General features: G+C 45.9%; 1 protein-coding gene across 1 annotated transcript; it reads right to left on the bottom strand.

Moving 5' to 3' along the window:
- Positions 1 to 12: 12 nt before the first annotated feature.
- Positions 13 to 27,889, bottom strand: Polr1b (RNA polymerase I subunit B). Its single transcript, XM_006991184.4, has 15 exons — positions 27,606 to 27,889; positions 25,908 to 26,075; positions 25,318 to 25,464; positions 23,431 to 23,563; positions 21,115 to 21,251; positions 19,892 to 20,115; positions 19,088 to 19,259; positions 15,946 to 16,117; positions 14,970 to 15,251; positions 12,885 to 13,018; positions 10,002 to 10,172; positions 9,095 to 9,251; positions 5,723 to 5,919; positions 4,562 to 4,815; positions 13 to 3,413 (listed from the first exon to the last, which is right to left on the bottom strand). The coding sequence occupies exons 1-15, from the start codon at positions 27,780 to 27,782 to the stop codon at positions 2,531 to 2,533; spliced, it is 3,408 nt and encodes a 1,135-aa protein (XP_006991246.2). The 5' UTR covers positions 27,783 to 27,889; the 3' UTR covers positions 13 to 2,530.
- Positions 27,890 to 27,991: the final 102 nt, after the last annotated feature.

The following is a 27,991-nucleotide window of genomic DNA, read 5'->3' as shown; positions in this document are numbered from 1 at the left end:
GTACAAGGAAACTTTGGAGATGACAAGATATGTTTATTTACCTTGACCATGATGACATCACAGACTATACCTATGTTATAATCCATCGAAGTATATACATGAAATAGCTTAACTTTACATGTATATAAAAATAAAAATTACATTTGTGGCTTCCATTTTCTGTTTATTATACTGCCCTGCTCTGGATGATGACAAACACTGCTTCTGAAAGCAGGGAGCAGTGAACCTGGGCCTGGAAAGGAGGTGTCCCTGCATGATCTGTGATCAACAAATCATTGTAAAGAAGTCATTTAAGAGCATTTTTAAACAAATATAACAGACCAACTTCAGCAGGTTTCAGAGGCACGTAAGTCTTGAATTCTCAGCTGCCTGTTCTTGGCGTCAGTATTGAAATTCTTGTATAGATCCAGAGTGAACCCATATCTTCACGGGATTAAAGTCACCTTTTGTTCTAATCTCTTAACTCAGATGGCCAGTGTTGTTAAAAACAGCAGGCGAGAGCCGAAAGGCACACCATGTAACAGGGCTCATGAGGAGGGTTTATTGAGGGGGGAAGACAAGAGTTGAGAGAAGGAGAGGAGGGATTGGAAGGGAGAGATGCAAAGGTCTGCCTGCCTGCTGGCCTCTGGGAGGGGCAATGGGAAAGAGGAATGGGCGGAGCTTGCCTTTAAAGGGGGTCTTAGTGCATGTGAATAGAGGCTTACACAGCCACACAGTGCATAGATTAGGTAACATAGGACCCTAAGGCCCTGGGTGCTAGCTAGGTATTTGCCTGAAATGCTAACATTCCCCTCTTTTGTTTATTAGAAAAAAGCGAGGAGTTAGGGGTGGCAAGTGGGCGGGCAATGAGGGCGCTGGGTTATTGAGACTGCTGGAACACCTCAAACCACTCTCTCCTTATCATTAATTAAGCTTTTCTATCTCCACCTAACCAAACCTTAAAGCACCTGTTCCTTTCCCATCATCATAGTGACACCTTAGCCCCCAGGAGACACAGGCGGTTCATTGCTGAGGGCAGGCAATAATAAAGAGTTATTCTGAAATTTGTTCTGTGAGTCTCCTTTTTGAGTCTGGGAGTTTCTCCATAGTTCACTGGTTTAAGGGCAGTCTTACAGAGATCCTCCAGGAGCCAGGTTGTAAACTGGTCTCTAGCTAGAGCACCTCTTGGGGTGTTATAATCTCATCGTGGGTCTCCACCGATGGGGACCACCTTGGCCCTAAGTGGACGTGCTGCATTAGTTTGATGAATTTTGTCTGCATGTATTTTAACCTGTTCCCAAACTTGCTTGTGCTCCTCAGGAAACAGGTTGTTAGTTAGGATCATATATGTATCATGAAAGGTGAGACTGTAAGATTGGGTAATATATTGGAATTCTTTTATGGAAAGCTTGTATGTAAGGCAACTCCTTCCATCTACCCATCCGCGGGCAAAAGCTAGAAAGCTCCTGTAAAATATTGAGGTATAAAGTGACATTAGGTGGCCATTTTAACTGGTTATCTAAGTGATATTTAGGCCATTTCTGGGTGCAAAGGCAGATGAGTTTAGAAGTCTTTAAGCAGGGCATTAAGCGTAGAGGTTTAAGGTTTTCTAAAGACATTCCTGAGGAGATGTCGGGTTTATATTACTGTTAGGCTTATTCCCCATGGGGGTGGGGCAGAGGAGAAAAAACAAAACGAAAAAACTGAGATCCAATGTCTTGGGAATTTCTAGTATCCCAGAAATTAAGCGAGGATCAATTGAGATAGCATAGGCTTCTAAGTGATTCGTCAAACACAGAGCAGGGGCCAGGGCTAAGCCTGAGGGATGTTTGGGTCAGAGAGATGAGACATGAACAAGCTGCCCAGTGAGTCGTCACACAGAGGTCAGGGGCCAAGGGACACGTAGGTGCCATAGACGAGAAACGAGACCTCACTCATGGGGAATGGCCAGAGGTGATGGCTGGCAAAAGGGACCAGCGTAGCCCTGAAGGTGGTGCTGCCTGGCCCTCCCCCCATCCCCCCCATGGGGCACCGGAGGGACATCGGTTGTTCCCACAGGTCCAGGGAAGTGTTTATGCTGACTGGAAGAGGGGAGACTCAATAATCATAGTGGCTGGTGTTGTGAGGAGGGGATCGTAGATGAACCAGGTTCAGGGTTCCGGTGTACCCCAGACTGCCAGCACCAGGATGGCCTGCCAAGTCACACGTCACCAATGTTGTTTAAAAAAATAAAAAAAAATAAAAAAAAAAAAAGGTGGGCAAGAGCAGACAGACAGACATACTATGAGTCAGGGTTCACATGGAGGTCTTATGGGGGAGGGGGGACGGACGAGTTGAGGAGAAAAGAGAAGGGAGAGGCGCCCGTCTGCCTGCTTGCCTCTAGGGGGAGCGGTGGGAAAGAGCGAGGAATGGGTGGAGCTCGGCTTTCAAGGGGTCCTACCTAGCACAGTGCTCGCCACACAGTGCATGTGCACAGATTACATCATGCACGGCCGGAGGACCCTGGGCGCTGGCTAGGCATCTGCCTGAAAGGCTAACGGCCGGGATCGAGTTAAATGACATCCAGTTTTACTTTGATATTCATAGCTGCCAACTCGGCTACGAAATACCGGAACACATACGGCACAGAGACAGTGTCGATGGTGTCACTGCGGCCACAGACGGCGCAGTTGTATTTTCTGTTGCGCATTGCAGACCACGACGGAGGCGGTTTCTCGAGCAGTGGGGAGAGCAAACTGCCACATTTCACACATACGTGGGCCACCGAGCGGTCAGAGCAGTTGAAGAGCCGATCGTGAAGGAGAAAGGACGTACCGTGTGCCAAGAGAGCATCCCGTTCCATCTCCCCAAAGCGGATCCCACCCTGGACGTTTCTTCCCCCGACAGGCTGGTTGGTGACTTTGTCCCTGGCGCCAGTTGTCCTAACTTGAAATTTGTCTGACACCATGTGGCGTAAGCGCTGGTAATAAACCACACCGATGAAAATATCTGCTTCCAGCTCCATCCCGCTAATGCCGCTGTACAACCTCTCGGTGCCATAGAAGTTGTAGCCAGCCGCCTTTAACATCTCCCCAAAGTACCCCAAGGCGGAGCTCTCCTCAGAGAAGACGAAGGGCGTGGCGTCATGGCAGAGACCGTGCAGAGCCGCAGACTTCCCAGCCATACTTTCGATTAACATACCGATGGTCATGCGGGAGGGAAAGCCATGCGGGTTAAACAGAATGTCTGGCACCATGCCGCTCTCAGTAAAAGGCATGTCCTCAGCTGGCCACAACCTGCTCAGAATGCCCTTCTGTCCGTGACGGCTGGCAAACTTATCTCCAATCGTTGGATTCCGAGGGACTCGTATGGTAATACAGATACACTTGAACTTCCCACTGCCCGCGTCGTTACTACACACTTTGATGTTGTCCACAACACAGTTTTCTTTACTCCTAGGAAAAAACCCATGAAATAAAAAGTCAAGCTATTCGCTCTGTTGGCTGAGTCTCACTAGGCTAGCCTTGGCTAGCCTGCAATGCTGACCTAGAACTTGCAGTGATCCTCCTGCCTCTGTCTCCATGTGCTAGAATCACAGGTGTTTTGACACAAAGCCTACCCAAGCTTCGTTTGAAAATAAAAATACTTCAATTTTGTTGACATGATTAATGTTCCATAGAGTGTTTATGTAAATGTATCCCCCTTATGCTCACCAATATAAATAGATGTTAAAGTTATTCATGACTAGAATTACTATGTTTATCTGAGAGAATATTAGCTATGGAAAGCAATACCAAGCAAGTCCACTGAAGTCATTTTTATCACTGTAAAAGCAGCTAATTGTCGTCTTTAGGAAGAGGCATAATGAACCCGGTATTTTGGCCAGGAACCATCCTTAATGCCGTGCATGAAGGAAACAAAGATTGACCACCACCCCAAAAGCAAGGCACCGGACTCAGCAGTGCTCACGTCCGCAAGGACCACGAATGACATCATCGGAATGTGGTCACCCCCTGCTCATGTGGGACTCCACCTCTACTGCTGTGTATTAGGAGTGAGGCCTTTAGGAGGGATTTAAGTCCTGAGGATGGAGCCTCATCAGCAGACAGTGTCTTTACAAAAGGGGTCTGAGCTGTTCCCTGCTGTTAGCCTCTCCGTCTTCCCCCACGCCAGGACACGGAGGCAGTGGAGTCCACCTTAGAGAATCCACCAGTGCCTCAATCCTGAATGCTCTAGTCCCCAGGACAGAGAGACTTTGTTTTATTTCCCAGTCTTACGTATTTTGTTAGAGCAGCAGAGATTGAAAACAATAACTAGATTACTATATATATATATATATATATATAATTTTTTCTTCTTCTGTTGAGAGAAAACTTCACTGACCCCCAGTAATCTCACTAAGAAACAGCCTATAAAAACCAGCACAGGGGCCCGGGGTGGCAGCACAGGCCGATAATCTGGCACTTAAGAGGCAGAGGCAGGGGCATCAGCTGTTACATCAGGGCCAGGCTGGCCGACAGCGTGCTCTAGACCAGTGAGGGCTCCTGGTGACACACTTCCCACTAACAAACCAGCCAGCAGTCCAACCCGGCCCCAAACTTACTTATAGTAAACCACGAAGCCTTCCCCAGTGTTGAGGTTCAGGTAGCTGTAGTAGGGGTCACCAAACTGCAGCTTTGCCCCTATGAATGGCAATCCATCACCGTCCAACTTCTGCATGACCCGCGGGTCGCCAGGCTTGACCCCAAACACAAGACTATCGTCCCCTTGCTTAAATTTTTCAGAGAGGTCTATGAACTCAGACTTGTAGACACTTCCATGAGCAAAGCCTCGTTCCCAAGAAGCCTTATTCACAATCTGTGGAGTCAATGAACCAAATTAACTTATAAGACTGAGGGCAAACGGTGTAGAACATTATTTTAAGGTGTGTTACTTTTGTTTATGTTGCATTTGTTTAACTCTGTGAAGCTGTGTTACTGTGCCTGTCTAATACACCTGATGGTCTAATAGAGAACTGGACAGCCAATAGCGAAGCAGGAGAAAGGATAGGTGGGGCTGGCAGGCAGAGAGGATAAATAGAAGGAGAAATCTCAGATGAGAAAGAAAAAGCAGCAGCCAGCGAAGGAGGAGGACTCCAGGGGCCAGCCACCCAACTATACAGCCAGACACAGAGTAAGAAGGAAAGAAAAGGTATACAGGAAAAGAGAAAGATAAAAGCCCCTGAAGCCAAAAGAAGATGGGCTAATTTAAATTAAGGAAAACTAGCTAGAAATAAGCCAAGCTAAGGCTGGGCATTTATAATTAAGAATAAGCCTCCATGTGTGATTTATTTGGGAGCTGGGTGGCGGGCCTCCCAAAAGAGCAAAAACAAACAACAACAGGCAAACAACTTTCAAAATATAACCAGTTAAGATTTACTAATACTTGGTTTAGGGTAACTGGCATTTGATTTTGAAACTGCATTTCCAAATTACCAATGTTATCAAGATCCAGACTCATATGGCTTAAGACATAATCAAAGACATAAAAGGTAAATATACCAAGACCTCACATCAACCTTTACCCATAGTATGTACACAGATAGGGAAGATATATGTACACTGGATATCTTTCAACGTTTCCCTTCATTAACCTCAGACAGGAATTAACCATTTAAATGTATTTGCTATTATGTCCTTGAGGACACATAAACATTCCTTTAGTGATCTCACACTAAGGAAGTTCACAAACAGCAATGAGAAAAGACTAGACTAGCAACCCTTACCATGGCATCTTCCATATCATAGCCAGTGTAGGAGATCACGGCTACAATGGCGTTTGTCCCAACTGGATAGTTGTCCATGTCATAATAGTCATACATGGACGGTCTCACTAGCGGGCTTTGAGGTGTCTGAAGACGGTAGAGTTTATTATCCGATCGGTCTTGATAAGTGAGCAGTGGGAAGCCCATGGTCTGTTTACCTACAGAGGAAGAAATGTCTTTGTGTCTTGTTTCCAATCATCAATTCTCAACGTGCTTCATAAAACTGGGAACAACTAACCACACGCCACAGAGAATGGGTAACGCAAGCACAATGGCTCTGCTTAGTATAGACTAACATCAGCTCTGAGAAGGAAGACAGACGCTCTACAATACGCCTAGCCTATGAAAATAATGCTGGTCAAGGGAAGCTCAGCATTGCATTGAATGATACTATTTATAGGCACTTGTAACACACAGCAAACAACACTATAATTTATGGACACAAATGTATATTATGGAAACATTGAAAGGTACGAGGATACGTACAAGTATAGCACATGTGGAGATACACACAGAAATCATACAAGTATAGCACATGTGGAGATACACACAGAAATCATACAAGTATAGCACATGTGGAGATACACACAGAAATCATACAAGTATAGCACATGTGGAGATACACACAGAAATCGTACAAGTATAGCACATGTGGAGATACACACAGAAATCATACAAGTACAGCACACTGGAGATACACACAGAAATGCCAATGTTTCTAAATTCTGCGTAACAGAATGTAAGGTATCAAATTAATAAGACACACACACACACACACACACAGTCTTAGTTAGGATATCTTCTTTTTTAATGTATTTATTTGTATTTTATGTACGTTGGTGTTTTGCCTGCATGTATGTCTGTGTGAGGTTGTTAGATCCCCTGGAACAGGGGTTACAGACAGTTGTGAGCTGCCATGTGGGTGCTGGGAATTGAACCCAGGTCCTCTGGAGGAGCAGCCAGTGCTCTTAGCCACTGAGCCATCTTTTCATTCCCCCTAGTTAGGGTTTCTATTGCTATGAAGAGACACCATGACCATGGCAATTTTTTTTTAAAGATTTATTCACTTTGTGTATATATGAATGCTCTATCTGCATGTACACCTTTATACCAGAAGAAGGCATCAGATCCCACTACAGATGGTTGTGAGCCACCATGTGGTTGCTAGGAATTGGACTCAAGACCTCTAGAAGAGCAGTCAGTGCTCTAAACCACTAAGCCATATATCCAGCCCCTGACCACGGTAATGCTTATAAAGGAAAACATTTAAGTGGGGATGGCTTGCAATTTCAAAGGGTTAGTCTGTTATTATCATTGTAGGAATCATGATGGCACCCAGGCAGACTGGTGCTGGAGAAGGAGCTGAGAGTCCTACATCTAAATTCCCAGGCAGCAGGAACAGAGAGAGAGATACTAGGGCTGATTTGAGCTTCTGAAACTTCAAAGCCTGCCTGCATTGACATAGTTCCTCCAACAAGGCCATACCTCTTAATCTTTTCAAATAATGCCCCTCCCTATGAGCCCATGGGGGCCATTTTCATTCAAACCACCACAAAGACATATGTACATAGAAGAAAAAAAAAGACAATAAAAACAGTTAAGATAAATGATGCATACCGGCTGACAAGATGGCTCAGTGGGTCAAGGCATTGACTGTGCAAGCCTGGCAGCCTGAGTTCAATCCCCAGAACCAGCATAAAGACAGGAGAAGAGAACCAACTCCACGAAGTTGTCCTCTGACCTCCACCCTCATGTTGTAACGTGTACACACACACACACACACACACACACACACACACACACACGATAAAAACATAACTAAATGTTTTTACAAATAATGACTAAATCTTGGAAGAGGAGAAATAAAGAGAAGAAGCAACATTTTGGAAGCAGTGGAAAATACTCCAAAGTAGATCATTGTTTTTCTTATAAAGACCAGTAAATGTAATCAGAAGACAAAGAGAATCATATCTAGACATAAAGCCAACCTCCTAAAAACAAAAATAAAGGACAAGTCTTAAAGACAGGGACAACAGCAACACAGGGAAACTGTACTTTATAAGCCCTGCCTTCTAGTTAGCAGGAATGACTAAAAGGAGACAGTGGAGCAACTTTAACACACTGAAATAAAAGGGCCTGTCCACTCAGGATTATACATCGGGTATAATAAGGCTTCCTTCAAGTGAGTGTGAAAAAGAAATTTCAGAATAATGAAAAAGAATTTGCAGAATAATGAGTACAAGAGAATTTGTAGTCAGTGACCTGTACTATAAACAAACAAATAAACAAAAATGCTAAAAGGATCTGGGGTATGTACACCCATAATCCTAGTACTCAACAGGCTGAGGCCTGAGGATAATGTCTGCATGTACACATGTACACCAGAAGAGGGAATCAGATCCCGTGGGATTACAGACAGTTACAGATGGTTGTGAGCCACCATAAGGGTGCTGGGAGTTGAACTCAGGACCTCTGGAAGAGCAGCCAATGCTCCTAACTATTGAGCCATCCTTCCAGCCCTGGAGGACACTGAATTCAAGACCAGCTCAAGGAAGGTTGTGGCGATAAAGAGAACATCAGATGCTGACGTTTTCATTTCAGGTAGAAATCAAAGCACTGAAAGTGGTAGTATGTGAGTGACGGCAATGGTTTGAACCCCTCAAAAGTCAAGTCATGAGGTTCGGACAAACTCAAGCCATTTCTCTGGAAATGTAAATGTCAAGAACGGCACCAACAAGCTTAAGAGTTCCGCTGTGTCAAAGGAGACAGATACAAGCACTGCGGAACCCCAGTGATCCTGACGGGCCTGGTTCTCCGCCTCGCTCCAAATCAAGAAAGGGCTAAAACATGGAGTGTGTGCTGCTCCTGCAGACACTGCTCCTGCAGGCGAGCGAAGTTCAGCACCCACGTCAGGTGGCTCCCAACTGACTGCCACTCCAGCTCCAGAGGACCCAATGTCCAGCTTTTGCAGACACCTGCACATGCACGCAGTACTCACACAAAGACACACATACACGTAATTCAAAGTAAAACATTTCTTATGAGGAAGTCAATGCTCAACTTCCTGATTTTGATAACTATCCCTGACTAAGAGGTCTAGTGGTTGGGAATATGCACTGATGTGTAGGAAAGGGCACTGTGCCTGCAATTTTCAAGTGAACAAGCAAAAGTATGAACTGGGCAGAATGTTGTTAATGGGATAGATGACCTATCTGTGGGCATTCTTTATGCTATTCTTGAAACTTCTCAGATTACTTCAGTCTAACTTACACGCGCTTTGTGTGTGTGTGTGTGTGTGTGTGTGTACACAACCACCACCTCCACCCACCTTACCCATCTGGCACTGGTACATGTTCCGAGGACTCTGGTTATGATCGGAGAAGGGAATGAAGTTGGCGATCACACTCAGCAGGCTGTGAGGGAAGAGCTCCTGGTGTGTGTAAGTTCCAGCAAAAACCTCATCCTCAAAAATGGCCACGTTCATGAAGAGCTGGAGCAGAGGAAGGGTAAGGGGAGCAGATGCACAAAGTAACTGTGGCTGTCTCGCTGCTTTCCAGGGGTTAGCGCTCAAGGCTGCAGAGTACTTTCCTCACCCCGATCATGAATGCCGAATTGCTACTGTTGTGGTGGAGCTGGCGTTGGACCCGGGGACGGTGTGTGCTAAGCACCCCAACACTTTCCCCTTAGGTGGCTCATCCTACCCTGTCCAATTGTGAAGGGCCGAAAAGGAAGACAAATATTTATTTATTTTGGATAGGCTTTCTCTGTGTAGTCCTGGCTCTCCTATAACTCACTCTGTAGACCAGACTGGCCTCGAACTCACAGAGATCCGCCTGGCTCTGCCTCCTGGGTGCTGGGATTAAAGGCGTGCGCCACCACCGCCTGGCTTGGTTTTTTTTTTTTTTTTTTTTTAAATAAAATTTTAAAATTGGCACAAACTCCAGTTTGGCAGCGGCAAAGATGTAGGGTGACAACTGAGACTGAGTCAGAGATGCCTCGGTCTCACCAACTGGGGCAGAGCCAGGTGCAAAGGAACCGTGAACACTGGGCAGGAAGGGCCGTTCTGTGAGCACCAGGCCTCCCTCAGGTTCCCTGCAGGGTGGCAAGACATCCAGACTACTTAGTGCTGGACAAAGAGGGCCAGGAAAATAAGACGGATTTCCTTCCAAATGCTTTTAAGAGTGAAAGCCGAGCCCCTAAAAACTGTTCTACATGAGCGCATACTCCAGCAGGAACCCACCTGTTCCATAGTTCCAATGAGTTCTTCTTTACCCAGTTCTAAGTTCTGCACAGGCCTCACCAGCCTACAGGGGGTGGTGAAGAGGAACAGCCCTGGGTACAGGCTTGGTTTTCCTGTCATGGGGACCAGGACCACCTCCATCCAAGGAGGAATTCTTTTTTCTCTCAACACCTGTTTTGACAGAATATAGTTTAATTAAGGACAAATGTATGTTTTATCCCACCCTCCCTGCCGCCAGAGCCAGGTAGAATGGGAAAGGAAAAGCATCTAAGAAATTACATCATCCGGCTAGGTGGTGGTGATGCACGCCTTTAATTCCAACACTCGGAGGCAGAGCCAGGTGGATCTCTGTGAGTTCAAGGCCAGCCTGGTCTACAGAGTGAGTTCCAGGACAAGCTCCAAAGCTACACAGAGAAACCCTGTCTTGAAAAAACAATCCCCCCACCAAAAAAACCAAAAAAACAAAAAACCCAGGGAAAAAAAATAAAAAAGAAATTACATCATCCTAGTAGTAAACCTAGTGCCCCAAGGCCACAGCTGTCCATCTCAGTCTCACTCCACATACAAGCTCACTCAGCCCACACAAGAAATGGCAAAAGATTAAGAAAAGGCAAGCTTATTCTCTGATGTCTGCAATATGGATCAATGAATTTCCTTTCAAACAATTACATTGAAAGGGTCTTGCATTTGAAAATTAAAAACAAAACAAAATGGGGTTGCTGAGACAGCTACATACTAAGAGTACATGCAGCAGGCACGGTACTCACATGTGTATGCCCAAATACTGACATGAACATATGCACGTAATTATTCTTTTTTTTTTAAAAAAATCATAAAACACAAAAACCAAAACGGCCAGAGAAATGGTTTGGTGGTTAAGAGCACTTCCTGCTCTCACAGAAGCCGGGTTCAGGTCCTAGCATCTAGGCCAGGTGGCTTAGCCTGTCAGAACTCCACCCCGAGGGATCTGGCGCCCTCCTGTGGCTCTCACAAGCACTGCATGCCTGCATAAAAAGAAATCTTAAAACTTATTTGAAAAATTCCTAAGTGAAGGGAAAAATACAAACCCAAACTACGATAATCTAAAAAAGATTATAAAACCTATACGCACTGAAGGGATTCACAGCTCACCACATTATCAGTAAAAATGGAAGGGAGGGGGAGGAACCAGGAAATGACAATTAAAAGGGACAGCATTCCCGTCGTCACAGCAGCACTGAGTTCTGAAACCTGCCATGGACTCTTCAACCTCAGTTAACCCAGCCACAGCACACAGACACCAAAAAAGGCCCCTCAGAGGGAGACAAGAGTGAAAGCCAAACTAAAGGTGATGGCTATTCCTCTGTGAAGCCCTCATTTGCCTCGGATTACAGGTGTAAACCACCACGTCTGCACCAAACTGAATTCTTTGCTTACTTTTTAAAGATTTGTTTATTTTATTTTATGTGTATGAGTGTTTTGCCCACATGTATGTATATGTACTCTGTATTTGCCCGGTGCCCATGGAGTTCAGAGGAAGGAATCGGATCTCCCAGAACTGGAGTTACAGACAATTGTGAACTACCACATGGGTGCTGGGAATTGAACTTGGTTCCTCTTGAAGAGCAAGCAGCAAGTGCTCTTAACCACTGAACCCTCTCTCCAGCCCTTGAATTCATGGTTAACTGATTCACTGTATGCATGTGTACAGGTCCATGAGTGCCAGAGTGTGGAGCAGAGGATGAGCCTCAGAAGTCAGCTCTTTCCTGTGACCGTGAGGGATCTGGGGGATTGAATTCAGGTCACTAAGCCTGACAGCAGGTGCTTGTACAGGATGAGACATCTCACCAGCCCCCAAACCGAATTAACATTCATGCTAATAGAGAATGGATAAAAGAAAGCCAAAATGCAGAAAGAAAAAATTTAAAACCATTGGCTCTTAAAACAAAGATAAAAATATTCAGTTCACCAAGCTGGGTGGTGGGTGGTGCACACCTTTAATCCCAGCACTCAGGAGGCAGAGGCAGGAGGATCTCTGTGAGTTCCCGAGGCCAGCCTGGTCTACAAATGAAGTTACAGGACAGCCAGGACTGTTACACAGAGAAACCCTGTCTTTAAAAAAAAATTCAGCTCACCAAAACAGACTTCAGTAGAGGCAGCAAGCTTAGCAAGAGTAGAATAAAGAATTCTGACAGGAGCTGAGAGACAGGGGCTGGAGAGATGGCTCAGAGGTTAAGAGCACTGGCTGTTCTGCCAGAGGTCCTGAGTTCAATTTCCAGAAACCATCTAAAATGAGATCTGGTGCCCTCTTCTGGCGGGCACGCATACATGCTGGCAGAACACTATATAATAATAATAATAAAAACAAACAAACAAAAAAAAAACCCGAATTCTGGCTGGGCTAGGAGTATAGGCTGTAATCCTAGCTGCCTGGGGAACTGATGCAGGAGGATGGCTGAGGCAGGACAACTACCACAGTCACAATCAATTTAGCTAGTGAAGAATAACCAAGGGAGCAGTAATAACTCAGCAGAGAATCATCAACCAGTGGGAGAAGTTAAGTTAAACGAGGAAAGGGAGGGGCCATCCCACAGCTTAACTCTCTCCACAGATTTCCCCTGAAAAGCTAACTATACAGCGACGAACCGAAGAGGTTCAGGTTGGTAGATGCTCGCTTGGCGTAGACAGGGACCAGCTGGTGGCGCGCCTATGAAGTCCAACTGGATCGATAAGCAGACCAGGAAATGCTCAGGTCACGTGACTGTCACTGTCCCCTGGAATTAGCCTCAATCCCGACTGCTTGACCACTCTAGACCATCCCCTAGGACACCGCATCAACTAGGAAAGGACTGCAAACTAAAGGTGAGGAGAGAAGTGAGACCACCCACGGAGATCCAAGATCACCTTAAAGCGACGGAGAGCGTCTGCAACGTCAGGAGCAAGCTCCTTGTCCACCCAGCCCACCATGACGCCGTCCAGCAGGACAGGGTAGCAGTCACTGTAGGGCCGACAAGGTGCCGCGTCGATAGGAGTGACTCCTGGGGAGGGGACAGCAGAATAGTAACATCAGAAGGTTTCACCCAGCGTTTCCGGTGCCTGGAGGCACTCAATGCATTCCCAGTCGGGCGACCCAACTGCTCTATCCTACGACACAATGCTTTCATACTGTTGTAACACACGTAAACTGCTTCATCAAGGACACACATCCTGGGAGAGGACGGCTAGGCACAAGGGAGCCTTTGCACAGAATGCCTTCTCATTTGTCGATTCCTAACTCCTGTACCCTGAATACCCTTTCCCAAGAAAAATCTAATTATTGTCAACCCTCCTTCTCTGCAGACTTTTGCCACTTTGACATTTGCCTGCTTGAACATTTTATTTGTAACCACAAAATTATACTACGGGCACCTGCAAAGTCACACAGCAGGAATGTTTCTTGGTGCCCACACCCTGCCATCTTGTCCCCGTGCTCCAACTGCAAGCAAAGTGCAAAGTGGCTGTCACAGGCCTCAGAAGTTAGAGAAGCTGAGGCTGCTGGCTTAGACTTGAGCCCTAACCCCCGACTCCCCCCAAGCAATGGCTCAGTACAGGCTAATGGCGCTGCCAGTTAATGCAATACAGGGCTGCAAACGAGAACCAAGTCATTCAGTGAAAACGACATCTGCACACATCACAACTGCCACGTGAAAACAGTCAGTATTTCCCCAAGTGTCAAAGGTCACCACTCACTGCTTCATCTGTCACCCACACCAGCTCGCCAGGGCTCGTGCCTTTTATTCAGCCCTCTTCCTCAGAGCCATCTCTTCCTCCACAATGGGAAGCACTGTCCACTTCTCTAACCTTTTCTGTTTCCTTCTGAACTTTGAGACAGGGTCTCCTGTGACCCCGGCTGACCTCAAACTTCCTATACCACCCAAGTGCTAGGGTTACAGGTGTGTGCCACTATGCTTGGTTTGATTTTAATTAACGACAGAACCAAGTATTCTCTGCCTTGCAGTCAGCAAATGGACAGATTGCTTATACCTCTGAATCTTGACTATTTCTTATTGCTTTCTCTAATGTTCCCTCCTTAATGGTTACTTTCCAGTTGGGTGAAACATTTTACATAACAAGTTCTTGACTCTTGACTCAATGTCCTTCTGGTTACTTGAAGCACCTACCTATCACCTGACTCTTAGAGGAGTCTTACAGGTCATTTCATAAATCTCAATCCACTGGTGACCTCACTCACCAGTAAAGATACAATACTATGGTTTTAAGATCACAACTGGAAAATCCCAGGACTAAACTGTTACAAAATACTCAAACAAAAGGATGACACTTGCCGGGCGTTGGTGGCGCACGCCTTTAATCCCAGCACTCGGGAGGCAGAGCCAGGCGGATCTCTGTGAGTTCGAGGCCAGCCTGGGCTACCAAGTGAGCTCCAGGAAAGGCACAAAGCTACACAGAGAAACCCTGTCTCAAAAACCAAAAAAAAATAAAAAATAAAAAAGGATGACACCTTTAACTGTGAAAGTAAACTCAAACCAACTCCCAAGCCTAGAACAATGACTGGGTTTTCCCGCAAAGCGGAGACAGTGGCTGCAAGCTACCAGGAACCAATGTCACTGACCTATGACATCAGCTTTACTGCATAAGCTCCTCTTTAACTGAACTCCCCCAAACCAACAGTTTTCTCCTTAGAAATGCAAAGATCTACCAGGGCACAGGAGGGTGGCCCAGAAATCTACACCAGAGCACCTAAACTCTGAACACTAACGGCCGTTCTATTTCACTTCTTTCTATCTTTTCCTTTTACAAAAAAGGACAACACCGATGGCATTTAACTTGCTTTAGCTCCAAAGAATGCATGAGAGAGAAGCCAAGAAAGCAGCCCCACTCATGCATGGAGGACTGAAAAAGAATTCCCTGCAGAATCCCAAAGGGTGACGCCATTGCCTGCTGCCGTTCAAAGCCGTGGAATGCAGCCGCACTGCTGAGTGTTCATACCTAAGCCGCAGAGCAAGGCTGGAACAGACGCCGTGTACACACACTTCGTGACGACCTCGCATACGGCGGTCAGGTGGTTCAGCAGCCCACACGGCGCCCCGTCTGGGGTGTGCACAGGGCAGAGGAAGCCCCAGGACTCTGGAAGCAGCCTGCGCACTGTGGTGGTCCTCATCTTGGCAAAGTCGGCCCCTCTGTGCACACAGCGGAAGTGGGAGAGATAGCGAATGAAGTTCAGCTTGTCAGCCACAACACACAGGCCAGAATCTTGCAGGAAGCCGAGACCTTAATTAAAAAAGAGTCACTCAAAACAAGCAAAAGTCCTTTTTAAAAACCCAAAACTGCCTGTTTCTGATGTTTTGATAAAATGAAAAAAAACTTCAGGGCTGGGGATATAACTCCGTGGTAAGAGTATTTGCTTACTATATAAATGGGCCCTGGGTTCAATTCCCCAGTACCAACACACACGCACGCAGGTGCACAGGTTTACAACACTAGATTAGTTCTGATAAATGGAAAAAACTAAATGAGACTGGTCTGAGAGCCCTGAAGTTACATAAGCACTCGCTGGCATACTAACGAGAGAAATCAGTGGCATCTGTCGGAAAAATGAAAGCGGATTTCTGGATCGCAGTTGTCTTTTTTATTTTCATTCCAATTGTTCATTCCAATACGAGTGGTTTAGGGAGGGGCACAAATCCAAACCTTCCAGACTGCAGCTGGTAAGCCCGCCCCAGATATATGTGGTCATCCGCTTTCTAGGAGTCACAGAATGCATTTGTTCACTAGCACTGGATTTACAGAAACAAGACACCTTGCTGAACCCTTCGGGTCGGCAGACATTTGTCAAAATTTACTATAACATAAAATCTGACTTCAGTGAAGGTGAGCTTACTCTGGAATTCTGAAGCAACATACTTTTATTATATTATGCATATTATTTGAAAAACATAAATATGGCCTATCTGTTTCATTTTACCTGTTTTTGAACGCAGATTCCCAGTAGCAAGAAGATATTCAAATGGTTTTGTTAGTTCTGATCCCATACTAAATATCTTCAGCAAATTTTCATTGTTTATGGATACGTTGGTCTTCTGAGCCCTCTTATCTAAAGCAATTTTAATAGACACTAGCCAATTTTCCATTTTTTCCTAAAAGAAGAAAATGTTAAAGTAGTACATACTTTAATTATCTCAAATGCTGTATCTCCTCCCACACAATCTACACAATCCAGAATAAAGGCTCACTCTTTATACATGTGACAAAGGATGTATCTATCTTTAGCACAGCCAGGGTTGTAAAAGACAGTCCTTCAATGTACAAGAGAAAGGAAAGCACTCCTAAAGACAGAGACAGGAGGGATCAGGGGCCTGTTGCGAGGTATTTGATTACACTATGTAAAGATATGTCATCATGATTGCTTTAATAAAAAGATAAATGACCAATAGCTAGGCAGGAGGTATAGGTGGGACAGAGAGAGCTCTGGGAAGAAGAAAAGGGAAGTCACAGCCATATACAGAGGAAGCAGGACACGCAGGAGGAGAGATAAAAGCCATGAAGCACACAGCAGCACACAGATTAATAGAAATGGATTAATTTAACTTATAAGAGCTAATTAGAAACAAGCCTAAGCTAAGACCAAGCCTTCATAATTAGTAATTCTCCATGTTGTTATTTGGGAGCTGGCTGGTGGGAAGAGACAGACTCATGACAGGGGCTGGAGAGATGGCTCAGTGGTTAAGAGTGTACTGCTCTTACAGAGGCCACCAATGCAGTTCCTAACATCCATGTCCCCTGGGATCTGGACAGTGGACCTAGCCCACCGGGAGCCAGGCCGCTCCCTATTTCACATTCCTGCACTGCATCCTTTCTCCACTGTGACAGATTACAGCCCCCAAAACCATGAGTCCCAATAAATCCTCCCTGCTGTAAGTTAGCTTCTGTCAGGCATTTCATCAAAGAAAAAGAAGTAACTAATGAAGTATTACAAATTAATTTTAGCAAGTAGTTGAACTTGATGATGTGGAACAAAAAAACCCCAAAGATTAACTGTATCCAAGGATGTACTTTTATGCTTGGTCATCAGTGCTATGACCAAGATTTGATGTTACCTTGAGACTACATAAAAAATATTAACTAGAACCAGGCATGGTTGTACATAACTAACCTCAGTATTTGGAGGGCTCAGACAGGAGGACTTAAATTAGAGGCCAGCCTGAGCTGGTAGAGAGACCTTGTCAAAACACTGAATAACAAGAAATCAAACAGCGCCTGAGGAGACGGCTCAGTGGGTGGCGTGTAAGCAGGAGGATGTGAGTTTGGATACCCAGCACCCACAGGGGAAGCAGGGCATGGCAGCACACCATGCCTGTAATCCCAGTCCTGAGGAGGCAGAGACAGGTAGGTTCCCGGAGCTTGTTGGCCACCCAGCCCAAGCAAATCAATGAGCTCTACGCCCATTTCTTTAAAAAAAAAAAAAAATGCCCAGGGGCTAGAGGGACGGCTCAGTGGTTAAGAGCACTGACTGCTCTTCCAGAGGTCTGGGGTTCAATTCTCAGCACCCACACGGCAGATAACAACTGACTGTAACTTCAAGATCTGACACCCTCACATAGACATACATGCAGGCAAAACACCAATGCAAATAAAATAAAAATAAATAAATAAATTTTTAAAATGCTCAAATACATGGACATACACAAGAACAGGTACACACACATAATTTTTTTTTAAAAGTCCAACAATCCAACCAATAAATGAGCTAAATGAGGAGATGGTTTTCAGAAAATGGAGTACAAATGTGTAATAAACATATTAAGAAATGGTCAAAAAAAAATGGGGGGGGGGGCGCTGGAGAGATAGCTCAGAGGTTAAGAGCACTGGCTGCTCTTCCAGAGGTTCTGAGTTCAATTCCCAGCAACTACATGGTGGCTCACAACCATCTGTCATGAGATCTGGTGCCCTCTTCTGGCCAGCAGGCAAACATGCAGGCAGAACACTGTATATGTAATAAATGAATCTTTTTAAAAAAAAAAAAGAAAGGAAGGAAGGGAGGGAGGGAGGGAGGGAGGGAGGGAGGGAGGGAGGGAGGGAGGGAGGGAGGAAGGAAGGAAGGAAGGAAGGGAGAGAGAGAGAGAGAGAGAGAGAGAGAGAGAGAGAGAGAGAAAGAAAGAAAGAAAGAAAAGAAATGGTCAACATCACCAGTCATCAGGGAAATGCAAATGGAAACAACAGTGAGATCCTATCCTAACCCATCAGGATGGCCGTCATCAAGAAATAAAAACACGACAGAGAGGATGCAGACAGAAGGGAACCCGTTGGACACAATGCTGGGTGTCACACACACAGAACGTGAACTAGCTCTGCCATTATGGAAGTCAGTATGACAGTTCCTCAGAATGTTCAAAATAGACCCATCACTCCTGTGTGGCCCTGAAGAATTAAGTCAACATATCACAAAGATTCTTGCACACTAATGTTTACACACCAATGCAGCACTGCTTACAGTAGCTAAGCTATGAACCAGCCCAGGTGTCCAAGAACAGAGGAGAGGAAAATACGGTGCATGTGTTTATAATAGAAGGATTTGTTTGTTTGTTTGTTTGTTTGTTTAGCTATAAGGAATGAAGTTTTATCATTTGGAGGAAAATAGATTCAACTGAAGAAGTCCATTAACTGAAATCATATTAACACTAAGTCAGCTGGGCGGTGCTGACACGCATCTTTAATCCCAGCACTCAAGAAGAGGCAGGCAGATCTCTGTGAGTTCGAGGCCAGCCTGGTCTACTGAGCGAGTTCAGGACAGCCAGGGCTACAGAGAGAAACCCTGTCTTGAAAAAAATAAATAAATAAAAATTAAAAGCAAGAAAACTAAGTCGCAGAAAAAACCCCCACTATCTCTTATTTGAGAAGCTCAGGTTTTACATGGAAACATAAATCACAATCATACAGGTGACCCACAGAAATCTGGACCTGGTTAAGTAGAGTTTTGATTCAGTTCCTCACTGCTAAAGAAAAGGGAGATGATGTAAAATGCCCAAACTAGGAATTATCAACATGCAGAGCATACTTGTGTCCACCCACCCCGCCCAAGTGGCCCCACGCCTGCAGAGCGCACTCACCTTCAGAAACATCAGGAAGAGCTGACCAGGCGTAAGGACTTCTTGATTCACTAAACTATCAGGGTTGTCCTCCATGCACTCTCCTCTGGCTAAAGCAAAGAGCTTCCGGGTCATAAGACAAAGCAGATAAAACTTCTCAGTATCGGATTTCAAGTGGATACAGATGCACTCACTGAAAAAGAAAAAACCTTAAAGCGGTTCTGCTCGCTCCATCTAGCTCCCTACTGACCAAGGTGCCTGTTTCACGTTTACTGAACATCCCTTACTCCCCAAATTGCTTCCCACCTTCACTGGCAACAGTAACAGAATCCCACCACCAAGTCTGGAGCTGTGCTCAGCAAGATGGCAGCAATTAGTAACCACCTGTAGTTACTCCTGTTCAGTTAAATAAGACTTCATTTTCTCAGCTGCACTGGCCACATCTCAAGTGCTTGGCTCCTAATGCTAGGGTGGTCTGGAACCACGCTCTTTAATACAGCGGTTATGTAAGACAGAGTCATTGCTACAGGGAAATTCAGCAGCACAGTTGCCTGCCACTGTCAAAGATACAGAGAGGAAATGTGTATCTATGTAGAGACAAAGTGATCACCGTAACTAACAAAATGTCAACATTAGTGACCTCGGGTGTCCACTGTCTTACTTGGACACTGTAGCAAATCTGAAATTAATGCAGAATAAAAGAAGCAAAGCTGCCCTCCTGGCTAGGACCAGCATCCTACCCAGGCTCACTTCCTCGGCAAGAAGCCATCCCCACCCAACCCCCGCCCCTCCCCCACCCCCCACCCCCCACCCCGGCACACATACTTGAACAGGAACTTGGCCGCTTCCTCGTTCGGGTACCAGTCGGGAAGATTGAGCTTCACTCTGAAGCGTTCACCCAGATAGTTAAGGACCTGCTTCTGCGTGGAACAACCCTCTTCCATCACAATCCTCAACATCTGAGAAACAGAATTCTTAAAGAAAGAGTCTTCCTCTTTGCCTTTGATGAGCTCCTGGAAAATCTGATAATCGGAAAAGCTCACAAGAGCCTGAAATAGAAAAAAAAAATTTTTTTTTAACAACTACCAAAGGTTTAATTCACTTAGACACAATCCTCCCCTCTAATAATTTCTAATGCCCAAGCAAAACTAGCCCTCCCAAACAAAACATTCTTTTTACACCAGCCAACATCAAAGTCCCAATGATTCTATTTCTGGGTCTTTAAAAATGGAATTGTCTCCTCTCGATCTGAATTAGGGCTATCCTATCTGACCAAAATATGGCTAAAAGGAGATGCCAGATTCCCAAGGCTAGGTCATAAACAGACTGCCCTCTACCTCATTCTCTGGGTTGACTTCCAGGAGGAAGAGGAACTGAGACCAAGGGCCACCAAGGGAGCCAGCAACTCGGCACCGGGTCCTGGTTAATCCAAGTGACTGTAGCACTTCGTTTATTTTAAAAATTATAATTCTTTATGTGAGAGTGGGAGTGTGTGTGTGTGTGTGTGTGTGCGCGCGCGCGCGCGTGCGTGTTCATGCAGGTGTATACAAGTCACGCACACATAAGAAGGTGAGAGGACACGTTTTGGGAGCCAGGTTCCCCTTCCACTGGGGGTTCTGGGGGTTAATTCAGGCTGTCAGCCTTGCATGGCAGGTGGAGCCATCTCACCAGCCCAGAAGGACCTCCAAATACTTCACAGTGACCTATGACCTATGCAGTCAAGCTACTCTAATTCTACATCTCCAGAGACTCTGAGAAAATGTTCATTGATATTTCAAGCAACTGATTTTAAGAATGGAGCAGGGACTAATTAGTATAGCATGTATGGTTTGGTTTTGTTTATGGTGGGGCTCGGGGGAGACAGGGTCTTGGTATGTTACCCTAGGTGGCCTCGAACTTTCAACCTCCACTCTCATCGACTCCCCAAAAGCTTGGGTAACATACATGTACATGTACTTAAACAAAAAGAAATCACCCACACATCTACAGGACACAGCTCCAAGGAACCTATTCATATCAAAGACAGATAGATATTCACCCCATCTCACCTTAAGCGCAAATCCCAAAGGAAGGAAAAACAGCTCTTTCCGGTAAATAAAGTTCAACATCACTGTGCCATTCTCCACATAGTGAAGGTTCATATTGACAGCAGAATGCTCTTCTCTCACACAGTGCATTGAAATCCCTATTCAAAGGAATGGCAAGGAATCATGGCCTGTTTCATTTTCCATCTGACCATTTTACCACCATAATCACAGCCAAATCACTTGTTAAGATTAGCCAAGGCCCCCAGCATGATGGCGACGTTTGCAGGTTACTGCACTGAGTGCATTGTTATGTGTGGTGTCAAGCAATGAGCCCAGAAACTTCTGCAGGTTAGGCAAGCGCTGCTGGGGAACAATCTCTGTACCCTGTAAATGTGCATTGCTCTCATTGTTAGTAAAAAGCTGATTGGTGGATAGCTGGGCAGGAAGAGACTGGGGGAGACGGCCTGAGACAGAGAGAATGCCAGGAGGAAAAGGGCGGGGTGAGAGGAGCCATCAGCCAGATGCAGAAGGAGTCGGACACACAAAATGGGATACAGGCAAAAGGCACGTGGCAGAACGCAGATGAACAGAAATGGGTTAATTTAAGTTGTAAGAGCTATTTAGTAATAAGCCTGAGCTATCAGTCTAGCATTTGTAATTAATGTAAGCCTCAGTATGTTTATTTGGGAGCATCTGGGAGACAGGAAAACTCCGCCTACAAAGCATTCTATCACCAAACCAAACCAGTCCTTGCCTCTAAGTACACTTCTTTTTTTTTCCTTTTTTTTTTTTGAGATAGGTTTATGTAGCACTGGCTATCCTGTCCTGGAATTCAGTGTAGCCCAGGCTGGCCTCAGACTCAGAGATCCACCTGTCTCTGCCTCCTAAGTGCTGGGATTAAAGATGTAACATACCATGCCTTTAATTTTTTTAAAAAAATTAAAACAAATTTATTTATTTTAAGTTGTGTGTGTGTGTGTGTATGTGTGTTCCCATGTGTGCAGATGACCAGAGGCCAGAGATGTCAGGTCCTCTGGAGCTGGAGCTACAGGCAATTGTGAGCTGCCCAACATGGATGCTGGGGATTGAACTCAAGTTCTCTGGAAGAAAAATAGATGCTCTTAAACTGCTGAGCCTTCTCTTCAGCCCCTCTAAGTGCATTTTTAATGCACAGTACTTTCAATTTACTACAGGTTTATTAGGAAACATCCATGTATTACATAACAATTACCATAATCAAATTGATTAAAACATCAATTACCGGGGCTGGCAAAATAGCTCAGGGGTTAAGAGCACCCCTGCTCTTCCAGAGGTCCTGAGTTCAATTCCCAGCAACCAAATGGTGGCTCACAACCATCTGTAATGAGATCAGGTGCCCTCTTCTGGCCTGCAGGGATATGTGCAGGCAGAATACTGTATACATAATAAATGAATAAATCTTATTTAAAAAAAAAAAAACCTTCAATTACCACATATAGTTACCAACTGTGTGTGTATGTACATGTAAGATCAAGACACTTAAAAATCTCCATTTTCAAATTTCAAATAAGCAATACAGTATTATTAATGATATTACAGTGGCGTACACTAGCATTAGATTGTATATATGTCTGTGTGTTCACACATGTGTGGTGGGAGTACTCGCTCCCTTGCAGGCACAGGTGTAGAGAGAGAGAGAGAGTGTGTGTGTGTGTGTGTGTGTGTTACTCTCCCATGCACGCACAGAGAGAGGCCAGAGACTGTCATCCAGATGTCTTCCTCAGTCGCTTCTCCACTTTGCTTCTTTTGAGACAGGGTCTCTCACTGAACCTGGACCTTCCTTCTTGACTAAAAGGCTGGAAGCCCTGTCCACCTGCCCCCTCCACTCCAGTGCTAGGAGGAGATGTGCACTGCCATATCCTTCCGTTATTGTTTTTAAATGGAGGTGATGGGAACTCAATTCCTCACCTTCTGTAGAGAGCACTTTCCCACTGAACCACCTCCCAGCCCTGTACTTGGCCTGTAAGTTCATGCTTTGATCAACACTTCCCGCTACCAACACCGCCCTGAATCTCACAGAAACACTTAACGGCAAAACAAACAAAAGTCATGTAAGAGAAACTCATTAAAGATTGCGTACAGTTAGCCAGGCAGTGGTGGCACACACCTTTAATCTCAGCACTGCGGAGGCAGACGCAGGCGAAGTTTGAGGCAGTCTGGTCTACAGAGTGAGTTCCAAGACAGCAAAGGCTACACAAAGAAACCCTGTCTTGACAGCCTCCTGCACCACCACCACCCCAAAAAGGTTATTATGTATAGTTATATCTACTTAAAAAAAATGGTTTCACCAAAACTTACCGAAATGAGTGTAGCCAAGCCCTCTACCTTTCCACTTTGGTCTTATCATCGCGATGGGGAAATTTCTCCGAGGCATAATCAACATTCGGATGACTTTTTCAATGCCATTGATTATAAAATAACCTCCCATTTCCTGCCAAAGACAGGGGTTATCATCTGTTAAACAAAAGTATATGGCTAAGTAAACACGAAGCTATTTCTAGCCCCATGGATTGCCAACCCTAGAAGAGGTACACTGGTGAAACAGACACCTGGTCTCTGGAAACAGTCCAGGCTTCAGAAAGACTTGTCAGATACACAACGGGATCCCACACAGGAAATGGAGGGCAAGAAAACAGCGCCACCCCTGCCAACCAGGCAGACCCAGTCAAACTTGTCTTTCTGTCCCAAAGTATTTCAATTTCCAAGCACCATTTAAACAAAACTTATTCCAAAATCTAAAGATAAAAATGGTAAGTTAAGGGCTGGAGAGATGGCTCAGAGGTTAAGAGCACCGACTGCCCTTCCAGAGGTTCCGAGTTCAATTCCCAGCACCCACATGGTGGCTCACAACCATCTGTAATGAGATCTGGCACCCTCTTCTGTATACATAATAAATAAATAAATCTTAAAAAAAAAAAGGTAAGTTAAAATAAAATGTGTGTGTGGGGTATGTGTGTGTGTGTGTGTGTGTGTGTGTGTGTGTGTGTGTGTGTGTGTGTATATGTCTGTATGAAAGCTTTGTTAACTAGAAATCTGGACTAAAATACAGGAAAATCTGTTTAATAATGAAGAGTATTTGCTAACTGCCTGATGGCCAATAAACACATCCTGCTGATGCTTTGCTAACGAGGCACTTACTCCTCCCAAGCATGGGCCTGCCTGTTTATTCCAGAAGAAACTGAGGCTTGGGGTAGTTTAAATTCTCCAAAGACCCCACAGCTGATAAATGAACGGCTGAGTGTCACCTCCTGACCTGACACCAAGGCATAACAGTCTCCCCTAAAAACGGGCCAAAGCTGCCCACCCTCATTCCAGCTCAGTAGCCCGGAGCCGCCTCACACCGCTGAAGAAACCAAAGAAGAAGGGACATGGGTCATTCAATAACCCCAGGGGGTTTTACATCAGTAAAACAGGCAGTTCCTACAATACTTTTCTAAGTATGCCTCTGAACATGTATAATCCAGCTAACTAGCACCAGAAAGATGGCCCAGCGGGCAAAGGATGGAAAGAGAATCAACTCCTCACATCTGTCTGCTGACCCTTTGACCTCTACACATGGGCCATGTTACTAAAGCACCCCCTGCCCCCCCCACCCCCACACAATAAAGAAACAACCAGGCTTGGTGATACACACCTTTAATCCCAGCACTCTATGTGTGTGGGGGGGGGGCGGGGGGCGGAGGCAGATTAAGATGGATCTCTCTGGGAGTTGAAGGCCAGCCTGATTGATGTACACAGTGAGTTACAGGCCAGCCAAGGCCACAGAGCAAGACTCACTCCACCCCACAAAAAGAAAGGAAGGAAGGTAATAAAAGAGAAGAAAATTTGGGTTGGGAGTGTAGCCTGGTGGCACACTTATGTCTCACATGAGCAGAAGTCCAGGGTTCCATGCTCAGGAAGAGGAAGTAGAAAGAAGGAAAGGGAAGCAGGAAGAGGAAGAGGGAAGGAAAGGGAAAAAGAAAAAGGTTTCCGGGGGGGGGAAAAAACCTAGTACACTGCCCCAAACAATAACATTTTTTAATGTCTGGCTGCCCTCCACACTCCCTCAGTACACGGAAGAGTCACGCACAGTACTCAGACCCAGTATCAACGCTCCAGATGACAGCTCCAGAAATCAGAAGTCAGGAAAGCTGACTTCCGTTGGCAAGCTTCCTGTTTCCCCACGGCCTGGGCCCCTGCACTCACCTCTGCCTCCTCATGGTGCTCAATGAGGGCCTGAGGAGGAAGGTTGTACAAGTTGCAAAGCTTAGACTTGACCATGATGGGAACATAGCCGAGAAACTGTTTAATGATCCCTTTGGGGACGCCATTCACTGCCCAACTGATGTCGGCCTATACGAAAACAAAAGGAAAAATAAACTATCTGGACCTGCAAGAACAAGTGAATATTAAAAAAAAAAAAAAAAAAAAAATTAGGTGTATTTATTTTTATTTTATGTGTATGGATGTTTTGCCTGCACATACGTCTGTGTACCAGGTATGTGTCTAGTGCCAGTGGAGGCCAGAAGAGGGCATTAGATCTGCTGGAACTGGAATGGCTGGCAGCTGTGAGCCACCATATGGTGCTGGGAACCAAATCCTGGTCCCCTAAAAGAACAGTCAGTGTATTCAACCACTGAGCCATCTCTCCAGCCCCACAGATGGGTGTTTTAAAAGAAGGAAGAAGGCCACAGTGAACAGATTTCACAGAAGATACAATTCCTTAAGTGGCAACACTAAGAAAACAGAGTCTCAGAATTGCGCAGGGACAGCCACTTCGTGTCCCCAGTGCTCACCGTCAGCTTCCCGCGGTAGGTGCTCCTCCGGCCCCGGCACTCGGCTGGATAAACACTGAGCTCTTTGCAGATGGTCCCTTTGGGCACCGACGGCGGACTGATGACAGCGTCCACGATAGTAAGAGAGATGCGCTCATCTTTGAAAGCAAATTCAAAGGGAGGTATGGCCTGAAAGGCAATTCACGCTGCTAAACCACTTGTACTGTTCAAGGCACTTTTCAGAAGCTGAGACTCTTTGAAATCACACGTTCTACACTCACAGGTGTCTATCATGCCAAGGCAACACATCTAAAAGGACAACTAAAGCTACAACTAACTGGTTGGTGACTTCACCAACTACTTAACCATAATGCGCTTGTTAAGGGCCTCTGTGATGATGTCCTATGTTTCTGATTGTGCAGCAGGCTCTACAGACAGGGAAAAGGCTGAGCCAATCTACCTTCTCTGCACAGTTATACAAAGAGAACTGCTGCTCTCGGAGCCATCCTGCATGTCCAGCTTTGCACATTTTATACCCTCAGGCTGAAGTCTGGCAATTCAAAGAGTTCTAAACGGCTCCCATAATTCTGAATGTCAGTCTGGCAGTCAAAACTCTCCAATGCATCTCCATCCCTATCTCTCACAACACCGTTGCTCAGCAACGAAACCTCTTTCGTTAGTGTCCACTGCATACATGGCTCTCCTTGGACCTAACCTCCTCTTGGAGGGAAAGATCCATTCTCTTCCCTTGACTTTATCTAACGCTGAGCTTTCTAAACACCTGGATTAATCTCACTTCCCTCCTGCTCCTGACTCAGTAAACTCCATTTTCGGGCAGTTCTCAAGAGTATTGGCATTGACTCTCTGCTGGTGTCTGCTTCCTCTACACAACCAACAACCCCGAGGAGCACTCAAACCTGAGATATAGCAGGGGAACTGGCATGTTCTTACTCTCAAAGCCTAGTGCCAGGAAAGACTAAGGATGCTAACAAAAAGAGACTTCCCTCCATCGTCCTTACCTGAACTTTGCTACCATTGTTAGAGTGATCCCTAGGACTTTTTAATCTTCCTCAGCATGCCTAACTCAGAAGAGTAGCCAATCTTTCTCTTTAAAACCCTAAAGGAAGGAAGCCCGGTGGCGCTGGCGCACGCCTTTAATCCCAGCACTCCAGAGGCAGAGGCGGAGGATCTGTGAGTTCGAGGCCAGCCTCGTCTACAGAGTGAGTTCCAGGATAGCCAGGGCTACACAGAGAAACTCTTGTCTTGAACCGCTCCCCTCCCCCAAAAGAAAACTTTAAGAGAAGGAAACTGAAGGATGACCTTGCTGCAGTCTGTCTGACTCAGCTTGGAACCTTTTGAGGTAGTTTTATAACGTGAAAGTTCAGGTGGCAAAAGGTGAGCGCTGTGAATGGGCAGGCAGAAAACACAGTCCCAAATAGATCACTTCCTCTCTCTCATCTCACAGTACCCTGAAACGGACCGCACAAAACCAGGGTTCGTACTCACACATAAAGCCAGAAATCACAAATACATCTTTTCCTACACTACTCCGCTACAAGTCGCAACGAAGCGTTTTTCTTTCCGAACTACCAAAGCAGTGCACAGTGAGTGAGCGTCACTACTTGAGGCCATACTGCGGCCTCCCGGCCACCTCCTCCAACCTCTGGGACCCTGGGGACCCCACTCGGGCGGCTCAGGAGCCCGGGTCGCGCCGCTCACCTGCACCGCGTGGCTCAGCCCCTCCAGCACCGCGTAGTTGAAGGAGTCCACGTGCGCCCGCGTCAGGTCCTGCAACGCCGCCTTTTGCTGCTCCGGAGGAATCGCGTACGAAGGGTCGGTCAAATGCTTTAGGCTTGGCCCGCTAGGCAGGCTCCGCCACCGGCCGTCGACTTCCATGCTTCTGCCACCCCGGGACAGGAGACCAGAGTTGTGACTCGACTCGGACCGGCAGGAATGGCCGGAGTCCCAGACCCCCACGGCCTGCTGGGAAATGTAGTTCCTCTTGTTCTGCCCGCCCTACCCTGGTCCTTTCATTTTTCAGGGTCGACTGGGAACCAAAACCGTGGTGTGATTGGGCCGGTTAAACTACACACAGGCGGATCCGC

Source organism: Peromyscus maniculatus, chromosome 4 (genome assembly GCF_049852395.1).
Source record: "Peromyscus maniculatus bairdii isolate BWxNUB_F1_BW_parent chromosome 4, HU_Pman_BW_mat_3.1, whole genome shotgun sequence".
Classification (NCBI taxonomy): Eukaryota; Metazoa; Chordata; class Mammalia; order Rodentia; family Cricetidae; genus Peromyscus; species Peromyscus maniculatus.
The sequence above is the reverse complement of the archived record's forward strand: the minus strand, read 5'-3'. Positions and strand labels throughout refer to the sequence as shown.

Coding starts and splice junctions, on each gene's coding strand:
- Polr1b (XM_006991184.4), bottom strand. CDS start 27,782: ATGGAAGTCGACGGCCGGTGGCGGAGCCTGCCTAGCGGGCCAAGCCTA. Junction 13,019..14,969: donor AGCCTTGCTCTGCGGCTTAG/GTATGAACACTC, acceptor TCCCCTCCCCAG/GAGTCACTCCTATCGACGCG. Junction 10,173..12,884: donor ACGCTCTCCGTCGCTTTAAG/GTGATCTTGGAT, acceptor CTGTCAAAACAG/GTGTTGAGAGAAAAAAGAAT.